At 31.9% G+C, this 11545-nt stretch overlaps 1 protein-coding gene across 1 annotated transcript; it reads right to left on the reverse strand.

The window, feature by feature from the left end:
* Window positions 1-10897: 10897 nt before the first annotated feature.
* Window positions 10898-11545, reverse strand: LOC142632722 (uncharacterized). The gene has a single exon (XM_075807075.1). The coding sequence runs from the start codon at window positions 11543-11545 to the stop codon at window positions 10898-10900; it is 648 nt and encodes a 215-aa protein (XP_075663190.1).

The raw sequence follows: 11545 nt of genomic DNA on the forward strand, positions 1-11545 counted from the left end.
TCTTGTTGTCCGAACTTGCATGAAATATGTTTACACTTTAGGGAGAAGATTGATCTTTTTGAAACACCATTGTACAATTTACCTATCGTTAGATTTACTTGCTTCGAGAGGTCACTAATCTACTCAAGTGCCTAATGATGCGTACATATTACCTAGAAAATTGTTGTTGTTGTGGTGTAATATCATTAACATGTTTATAAGAATTTGGTCATCTTCTCTCTCTCTAGCTGCGAGTCATCCAAATGCTGGTGTACCCCTTCCTCAAGTCTTACACCGGGTCCAATGATTTAGTGGCTGGAAAAATGGGAGAGATGCCTAAAGAGTTTAGGTTTAAGATTCTGGACTGGATTGTTTTTGGTGAGCAGCCACCATTGCTTTAACGTGGCTCATGAAAATGCACACGTTTTGTTTTCCCGGGCTACAAGTAGTGTCGAGGGGATTGGGCCTGTTGGGGAGAGGCACTCGAGCTACATTTTCAGTATAATGGGTGGAACTAGAAGAGTTCGGAAGTTAGCGAAACTGAAAACTAAGTTGTGAAGCAGATGCAAATATGCTGCACAAGCATAAAGGGATCACACATACGAAAGTCTTACCCTGATGTCGATGTTTTCATTTCCATTTTTCTATCCTCTCATACATTGAATCTCTGCTGTTCTTTATCAAATGCTCCTTTCCTGTAAGAGGTTTTACTTCCCAACGGCCTATCTTAACCTTTCGTTTGTGCTCCCTTATTGGTATTCAAAAACAATGGTTAAATTTAGGGATAATGATAGTGTTCCCACAATTGATTTGGGCTTGCTTTATGTTACCAACCCGTTGTTTTGAAAGGTACTTTACCCATTTGTGAAGTCAGGAATTGAACGCAAAGCGTAAGAGGCCTTAGATTTTAGTGGTGAGTTTGAGATTAGCTTTAGATGGCGGAGGTGGAGGTGGAGATGGAGGTTGAGAGTTTCGAGAGTGGAAGGTGTTGGGTTTTGTGGAGTTTAGTTGTATTTGATTCAAATTATGACCCAACCCAAAATAATACTGCTAGTCTGCTATGGTTTTTAATGAGAGATATTTTGAGGCTTAGTCTAGGGAAATTTTTTTGGCCCGTTTTGTAGCCCATTGTAAATCCTGTGCGTAGGATAGAAAAACTGTCGTTTTGGAGATTGGGGCCTGTTTGGTAGGCCATTTCAAACAACCATTTTCACATTTTAAATAACTTTACACACATTTCAATACACTTTTTCACCCACACGTATATCAAAAACACCCAAATAACATTACTTAAACTCCTCTACCAAACGGGCCTCGGTTTTGTGTAGTTTTTGACCAAAAAAAACTATATTGTCGTATCTTGAAATTTTTTTTCTTCTGTAAATAGTAAAATCATTGCAATTCCATGGACATAGGCAAATTGTCGAACTATGCAAATTTTGTCTTTTGTGATTATTTTCCTTGGCACATATTTTTCTCTATTTTTGTATTTCATAGATCTGAGAGCACACCCACACCATTGTCAATAAGGCTGTAAATGAGCCGAGCTGAATTGAGTATTAAAAGTTCAAGATTGTTTATTTAATTTTATTTCAGATACGAGCCAAGCTCAAGCTCAATAATACATGAGATCACATTCAAGCTTGGTTCATTTTATTATCAAGCTAGCTTGAGCTTGTTCACGAGCTACTCGATTAACTTGTTTATTTTCCATATAAAGGAATCATTACAACTAAAGTATTATACAGCTTTACAAATATGTAATAATAATTAATAATTAAATAACAGTCAAGATTATATTATTTGAGTTATAATGATTTTTGTCTATGAGTTGATGAAAATTATGCACCAATTTTTTTTTGGTTAAAAATTATATATATTTTTACAATAAAATTGTTTCAATAAATTACAAGTAATAATTTTATATCTTATGAACTTTTTTATAACCTTATATAATCTCAAGTATATATATAATGCATTTTAAATATTTATACACAAATATATAATATTATATATACTTTAATCAGCCTTAAACTTGTGAGTTTGTTGACAAGCACAATTTTATGTTTGCACCTGACTTATCAATAATTATAGAGCTTAAACTTGGGCTTGAGTGGCTCATTTGCTAAATGAATAAATTTAAACGATTTTTTTTTTCTTGAATACAAGGCTGTACGAAAACCACCAATACCAACAAACCAAGGCAAAATGAGCCAACTTGGGCTTGACTTTGGTGATTAAATTTTGGCACAGCTTGGTCGCTGTAATTATTGAACACTGGTGGTTTTGAAGCCATCAAGAAAAATGTGATATCTTTAGTGTAAAATAAATAGAAAATGTGATTTTTAGGATATTTTGGAATGGGATTGAAATGAGCTGAGTGTTTGTTTGGGATGTTGATCTCTTCTCTCTCTCATAGTGAGGGCTTTTCTCTTTTGCTTTTTTTTTTTTTAATAAAAAATTTCCTTTGTAACTGTTTTTGTAACATTTGTTGTATATGGTTGGTAACTTGGTATGTTTGTTGAATGAGTCGTTGACACAGTTTTGCAAGAATTGATGTATATTGTGTGTTTTGTTGCCTAAAATTTTAGTGGAATATCTTATTGTTTTTATGACAACTTTTCAATAATGTTTTTGAGCCAGAACATAAGCAACTTTCACAATTTTATATAAATACCATTTTCAAAAATCCTGATTTCTCTGTTTTTTTGTTTTTGTTTTTTTTTAATGGTAAGCAATGACGCGAGCAACGATTTTATAATTAAAGCAATAAAAGATGGATAAATTAATATATTTTAAACCACGAATAATCAATGAAAATAGTCCAAACGACATTCATGCAAGTGATATATATAAATTCGAGAATATGCAACTTATGGAAATGCTTCCCACCTCATTTCTTTTGTTAGATTGAATATGTAGATCCGATGTTGTCCTTAGTGGCACTAGACAATTGTAAATAGAATATAGAATACTTGAGGAAAAAGATTATTATTATTATAAATTTATAATTATAGAGAGCTTTAGGGGTTGTACTTGTACAATCGGCATCTGGCTAGTCTTTTTGCTGACTGATCCATGTCTTACCAAAAAAAAAAAAAAAGCAGCAACAGACTTGATTCGGTATAATGGTGCGCGCGCACACACACACATATATATAAAACAAGCTATTATTACAATAATTCTAGAATTTCCAATTAGCTCAGTTAAAAACATCAAATAAAATATTTAGGGTTCATACATCAGTCCCAATTTACCGTCTACAGTACACCACAAATGAATTAATATTTTGACTAAATAATAAATAACATTGTGAATTGAAATTTTATCATATTTATAGATAAAAAAAACTGTGAAAATATTTTTTGCTATTTTCATATAAACAACCGAACATTGTAGAATGAAATCGTTTTTAACAAAATATTTTACATTTAGAAACATTTTATTTGAAAACAAATAGAGCGTTAATATTAAAACTTATTCACAAGCATGGAAACTTGAATTAGCGGATATTCATTTATTGCAATTGAATAATAATGAATTTTTAAGGTAATGTCACTGGGACTGGGTGGTTATCCTGTCATATTCCAAGCCTTATCATGAAATAAAAAGATACACGTGCCGTAGTTAGCATGCCCGGTTTGTGTGTTTGAATTTATGTCACATATATATTACGTGTTCGTAGTTAGCATGCCTGTCGGTTTGTGTGTTTGAATTTATGTCAAATATAAATTACAAGCTACAGCTACCATACACATCATTCATTTGCTCCAACTTTCATTTTTTTTTTATATAAAGTTTATCAAAAAAAAAAAAAAAATTTCATTTTTAAATTTTTATTTATTTATTAATTAATAATATTGATCTCAATAGACGCATTCAGTGACGCATATATGTTTCTGCCAAAAGCTTCCGTTGCATAAGGGGCAAATAAGGATGTAGGCAGGTTTATTATATTTTGAATTTTTTTTTTTGAATAATGTTAGAGATATAAATTATTTTACTAATTTTTTTATAAATTATTAATGTGGTGAGTGATTATTGGTAAATGAAAAAAATGATATTAATAGTTGGCCTAGATGAAAACCAATAAGAAGTTGGCCACATCCATATTTTATAAAAATGTTATAAAATAGTTTGTGGCTGTAGTATTACTTTTTTTTTGTTAAATTTTATTTTATAGTATTTGGTAATGGAAATATTTAGGAAAATTTTGATGTTCTTTTTATGGAATATATAAAAAAGTTTTCACAAAGTTTAGTTGGTTTTTTTTCCTCATAAAAGTTGAGAACACTCCGAAGTATCAACTAGTTAAATTATAAGACTTTTAGAGGTTAATCAATACTTTTAAGATGAGTTTGTAATCATTGAATTATTAAAAATAAAGAGTATTTGTTTTAAGAAAAATTTGTGATCAACACTTATAGATGTGTCATTATTCACTCATTCATTATTAGGGTTTTGTCTCAAAGTTGAATTAGTCATAATTAAAAACTTAAAGCTGCACCAAAGAGAAGTACTACACAAGTAACACAACTATACAAGTATAGATAACATAATACCTCTATGATTATATGACTATGACAATCTCAGTTCTTATGAAGAACAACACACCAACACACACACACCAATAATGGACCATTATTATTATATAATCCCTAGATAATACCTCTATGACAGTCAATTGTTGCAAATTAACAAAACTTAAAACTTGTTAAATCCTTCAACCCCACGCAACTCGCAGCCCACTAATTAACCGGTATTGCATACCTATCTCCCTAATAAATATTTATGATTGAAAATGAAAGCTCTCATTTTAAAAGTTCATTGCATGTTAAACAGGAAAACATGGACAAAACTTTGATGACTGATAGTATAATTAAATTGATAAAGCTTGACTGAATCATGCAAGCATGAATGCTTCTTTAATTTATAATTAATTTAAAATACTATTCATCTTTCTCTAGTGGCGGTTCCGGAAATTTTTTCTAGAGCAATTATTAAGGAACTTAATTTATACAAAATTTAATAAAAAAATTAAGAACTTCATATATTGACAAAAAAAAAAAAAGGCAAATGCATAAAATTTTACAATTTCCTTCTATGAGTTTTTATATTTTAAAATTATTGCATGATAGTTTCATTATCAATGTTACAAGTTACATTTCCTTCAAATTTTAGTTGAATAAAATTTTTCTTGAACTTTTTTTTTTAATTATTTGAAATGATCTAATATATTGTTAAGGGGACGAAAGTTTAATTTATAGTGCCTAAAAAAATCTAGGGTGGTCTTGTGACAATCCTGCCTTCAATGTGGGGTCACCCTGGCATGGACGGAGCCATTCATGGACTAGGGGGGCCATTGCCCCCCTGTAATTTTTTTAAAAATAATATAATTATATAACTATATATTTAGTTACTAATTTTAGTAATTTTTTTCAATAAAATTATATTTTGTCCCCCTTATTGATCATTATAGGAAAAATGTTACAGTTACAAACTTTTTTATAACAATTTTACAGACTATTGAGGTAGCAAATTCTTATTGGTTTGCATCTGGGTCCACCACTTACATCACTTTTTTACTTACTAATAACCACTAATCACAAAAAAAATTTGTAAAAAAATTTGTAGTCTAGTATTTTCCTCCTTTTAAAGTCCATAAAAAAGTTTATAGATCTAACATCCAAAAAGAAATATATATACAAGCCCAAAATATTAGCACAACAACAAAAATTACCAATAGGCAATAGCAAATCAAAAAAAAATTGAGACTAATCAACCAATTTTATCAAAAACAAACAACTTAGCCCTTTAAAAAACTTTAAACAAAATAATTTTGTCCTTACCAATAAAAGACACACTCTACACAGACATAAAAATAAATAAATAAATAAACTTTTGCCGGCTAAGCAATAGAGCTAAAAGCTGAAGCCACTACATATAACTAACAATAAAACCGCCCCTCCTAACAGCAAGTTCTGGCTCCGTCCCTGCACCCTGGCCTACTCTATACGCATGAATTATCACCACCACCAAATTTAGGTCTTGTAATCTATTTTAAAAGAAAATATATTCCAAGTTTTTTCAATGACAAGATTATTTCACATAATAGATTGGTGGGCAAAATGTTGAAGACCGAGTCTTTATTTCTCCCCCCTGTCTCTCTAATAATCAACTATTTATTTTCCTAACCGTTTTAGTGATAGTGGTTAGTGAGTTAATGTCAAAACAAATACGTTTTGTTCATGCCCCAGTTTTATTATCATGCATACACACCAACATTGAGTTGACAGATGCCGTAATTTTAAAATCTAGATTAGGAATCAGTTGTGATTATGCAACAAATTTAATTACTTATCGCCAAAAATTTTTTTTTTGGAGCTCTTGGATTTGATCCATTTATATTATAGATATTAAAACTTTTGTAGATAAGAATTATTTTTTCGTTTGACCACAATTTTAATTTAGGCTGCGAAAATTATTACACTCATTAAAAATGAGCCAAAAAAAAAAAAAAAAATCAATACCCAGATGTATTTTGTTGAATTTTAAAATAAGGACTTGAGTCTTGAAATGATTTGGTTGAATTCCACCATAGTAATTATTATGCTAAAAGAACATTCGAGCGAGAGCCCCATGAAGAATGAAGATGGCTATGTCAACGTCGCAAACCAAGGAAGCCAGGCCCAGCCAGCCAACCAAAGACCAAAATTTCAAAGCCACCTTGAATCGTTCAATTTGACATTTTTTCTTCCCTGTGTGAGGTCTTCTTTTCTTTGTTGTTTTTGGGATAAATTTTTAATTCTTTCAACAAATCAATTACGAAAAATAAGTTTTACCTACTATACCAGATTATAAGAATCATTGAAAATTTTTTCTTACAAAAGAATTTTACGGCATTTTTGTACTAAATAATGTAAAGGCTTTCTTCACTTTTGCTTTCGTTTTCATATTGGCCTTATCATCAATTTCTTTTGGTAAACTGATCATTAAGTGTCAAATAAGTGTCATCTCATACACTTCTAAATAAAAGTATAGTCCCATATGCTTCTTAAAGAGAAAAAATGTATTATCATATATTAAGACACATCACGCATATAATGCAAAATGTCATTGGATTACTAATGGAAAGAGATAGTAATTCCAATATAAAAAAAATGAATCAAAATGGAAGATCAAAACAAAATTCTGAAGTGTAAAGAGGCTAAATGAAAATAACACTAAACTTTATGGATCAAAAGTATACTTTAATGATTAATCTAATAAAAAGAATACTTTTAATTGTTATAGGGCATCACCGAAAATGAAATATATATATATATATATATATATATATATATATTTTGTAGATGCAGTATTTGATGATATAGTCTAGCTAAAATGATGTGATATCTCATTTTTTGGAGTCCGAATTTGATCTCTACTTCTCATCTTTTACTGAGTTTTAGTTAGTTCAACTAGTAAGGTTTCTAATTATTGAATAAAAAATATGAAGTTTAATCCCAGTTTATACAAAAATTGATTGATTTCTTAGTTTGATGATAAAAAACTATTATCAGGAGCGAATGTTATAGATTGAAACTCCAAAAAAAAAAAAAATTCTGTGTTTCACTATCTACCTATCAAATATTATTTATGATATGCATTCCATAATAATTAGCCCAAAACAATACACTAATAATTATTTTTATTTTTGGTAGGTAGGATCCAAACCTTAATAACTTGTTTGGAGGGTAAAAGACTTCAATTAAACTAATTGGCATCTACCTATTATTTTGGATTTGATTGTTCTGAATAAGTATACCAAAGAAAAAAAACACGTATACCATTACCATTACCATTACCAACACCAACCACATCTACAATATCCAAAAAAAGAAAAAAGGAAAAAGAAAAAACAGTATTTGCAATCTCACCGGCGCAGTCTTGATCCTCTTCTCTTTATTTAATATCGGACTCGGTAACCTACCCTTCTTGTCTTTTCAATCTTACTCTGTTGAGATTATGACACTGACTCGTGTCAATAAAGTCCTCTTTCACCTTCTCTTCTTGAAATACAGAACGCTTAAATTCTTACTCTATTGACCAAGCCACCAACTCAATGCCTTTTGCTCCTATTCTTTTTATTGTTAGTGGTAAATACCACATATGGATTACGATAGCAAAATTTTAACTAATCAAAAAAGAAAAGAAAAAGAGATTGAATTCGGTTAAATGCTATTTTTAGAGCATATATTAATCATCCATTTTAAAAAATGTTTTATAAAAATTTAAAAAAAAAATTGTCAAAAAAGTTAATCATTTTTACATTTTTCTTAAAAAAAAATACTAAATTAATTTATTAATAGATACCTAAGGGCATACATTAGTAAAACTCAAGAAATATAAGAAAAGCAAAGAGAAAGTGCAATTATATATACAACCCAGAGTCAGAAATTTTTATTTGAAAGGGCCGAGTTGCGATTCTAACATTTTAGTCATGATAATCTTGAGGGTTTTAAAAAGTAGCAAATTAATCCTCCAACACAATAGGTTGAAGTTTAATACGTTACTTTTTGAAATCTCGAGATTTAACTTGTTATTTTTGAAACTATAGGGTATACATTGTTACTTTTTGAAACACCAATGTTTAATCTATTAGTTATGAAATTACACTGTTCAATTTGTTACACCTCTTAACTTATAGGGTGCAAAACATATTTCTTTTAAGAGCATCATTACACTAACTCAAATATTTGGTGGGGCCAACTTCAAAAAGAAAGGAAGAAGAGAAAGAAAGGATGAAGAAGAAGAATGAGGATAAAAAAGAAACACGTCGATTAATCCATTCTACTTGATAAAATGATTTTGGTTTTTCTGCATGCCTACCATACTGTGCATTTTTACGCAAGAGTAAAAGTGGGGGAAAAAAGAAAGTTAGGTAAAACAATGTTTGTTTATAGGCAGAAGATGGAAAGAAAAAGTTTGTGTTGGATCTCCAAACCTTGACTTGAAGTCTAGATCAACTATACGCAGGCTTTGTTGTTTTTAAAATTTAAGTAAAAGAGGGATATGAAGGTGCAGCACATAAGTATAAATCTTAATTTTAAGGGATTTCTTTAGTAGTTCCTAAACTCTCATGAGATCAACCGAATTCTGATTTTAAAACTTGAAAGCCAATATTTTGGAACCACTTCAAAGTCCGAAGTAAGAAATCTTTCCTATAATTAGTAATTATCTTGTGTGTATAAGACAAGAAACTACACATCCATATTTGAGTCGTGAAATAATTGCACCATACAATTACTACATTGGTGTGAGAAGTAAAAGTTAAAAGTGTAAAAAAAAGTAAAATGTTGAGGGTTTAAAATTTTTTTTGATCCAAGAGCTGAAATGAAAAGTAAATTTTTTAACTTTTAATCTAAATCATTTGTTTACTATTGAACATTGCAATAACCCTAGTTATTGCAACAAATTTAGATCTCACACACTCAAAAAGTAATCCAGTGCTAAAAAAGTTTTGGACAACTATATTAAATAGACTCAAATGTATCCCTAATTTTTTTTTTTTTTACACTGGCACTAAAGAGTAAGAGTATTAACATCATGGCCTTATGATGATGATAAATTTTCATGACATGAAAACGTGAGATGGAGCAAGTCTTGGTCTACTAGCCAATTAGTGTCAGAATGTGTGCCACCTGTTCATACTCTATGCGTTTGGATAATTAATTAGCTTTTCAAAGCCAATATAATGAAATTTGTAGTAACCCCTTTCATTGCTTGAGTGAATTAGTAAGATCAAAATGTAAGAATAATAGATTTAAATAAAATAATTATAATATAAACTGTAAGGACCAAAAATCATGTACTAACCCAACAGCTAAAAAGGGGTGTACTAATTCAAGGCCCAAAACAATGAACTTGTAGAGAGGGAACGAAACAACAAAATGTGAAGCCGTCCTAGTGATTTTCCTCCAGATCACAGTATAAAGTCTTATAACTACAGTTACAAAGGATTAATTGCATTCTTTTGTCTCAAACCATCTTCTCTCTTGTTTCTCTGCCCCCTTCTCTCACCACTTCCTCTTCTATTTATACTCCTTGATTGTGTCATCTCCACCACTCATCTCTCACCTAACCCCATTCTTCTGTTGACACTTGTATCTTTGCTTGCAAAAGATCATGAAAAGAAGTTCATCAGTTGTGCTGAGTACTATTCAGGTCACCTCTATATCAATGCAACAGATAAAGCTGGTGTTTCTTATTCAATGCAGCCAAAAAGCTTGGTGCAGAACAATCAATGCGATGTTCTCGGCTACCTACCCTTAAGCTCGATACTTTCACCTTATCCTGGACCTCCTCATCTCTACTTGAACAGGCAACTTTATCATTCCCTGTGGAATCACCGATTTCCCATCAAAGCCGACTAGTGGTGAGTCATACTTCTCCAGGTCCTCAACTTTCAGATTTAGACCCCTGAATAATTCAGGATACATAATCTCCGCTCCACTGCCATCATCAATCAAAACTCGTTTCACATCGTATCCCCCGATTCGAATTGTAACCACCAAAGCATCATCATGCGGTTGACATGTCCCTTCCTTGTCTTCCTTGCTGATAACTTCATCCTTTTAGCCAACTGACAGTCCTTCTCGTCGGCTTCATTCCCTAAACCAACCCGTACTGACATAACCCTAGAAGGCTTCCCGGACTCCCTCCCCAGCCTTGCCAAGATAACCCCAATAGTTCCCAATGGAGGTCGGGACATATTACCCCACTGTGCTCCCGTCCCTTGGGGCTCAAACTGCCCATCGGACCGAGATAAGAAATGATTGAGCTTTCCTTCCCTAGCCAGTTGATTCAAATGATCATGCAGCGTCCTACAATTTTCTGTAGTATGTCCTTTATCCTGGTGGTAGTGACAATGAAGACTTTAATTCCTTTGGGATGCATCTCCACTCATTTTATTAGGCCACCGAAAGTAAGGCTCATTCCGTATCTTCTCCAATATTTGATGTACTGGTTCCTTGAATAATGAGTTAACCAAAGGAGCTCTCCCTGGCAATGCGTGACCTGGGAAATCTCGCTTAGGATAATGACCCTGGTATCCTACACCCCAAGGATCTTTCCTTTCCTGAAAAAGTTTTGTCTTGCCCTTGCTTTGAATTTGATCTTCCTCCACTCGTTTATACTTATCTATGGGATCCATAAGTTGACGCATGTCTATAGCAGCCTTCATTATCAATGACTTCCTTAAACCATGTTCAACAGGAAGCCCCATCTTAAAAGTCCTAACAGCCACATCCTCGACATCCCCATCAATCTCATTATAGGTTTCCAAGTATCGATCTGAATAAGTTTTAAGAGTCTCACCTTCCCTCATTGCCATGGATAACAATGCATCTAAAGGCTTGGGGACTTTACTACATGTTATGAACCAAGCTCCAAATGCCCTTGTTAATTCTTCAAAAGACCCTACCAATCCCTCCTCCAAAGCGTCAAACCAGCGCATGGCCACTGGTCCCAGGCTGGACGGAAAAACTTTACACATCAAAGCTTCATTATTCGAGTGAACTGCCAT

The sequence above is a fragment of the Castanea sativa genome, chromosome 4 (assembly GCF_040712315.1).
Source record: "Castanea sativa cultivar Marrone di Chiusa Pesio chromosome 4, ASM4071231v1".
In the NCBI taxonomy this organism is placed as follows: Eukaryota; Viridiplantae; Streptophyta; class Magnoliopsida; order Fagales; family Fagaceae; genus Castanea; species Castanea sativa.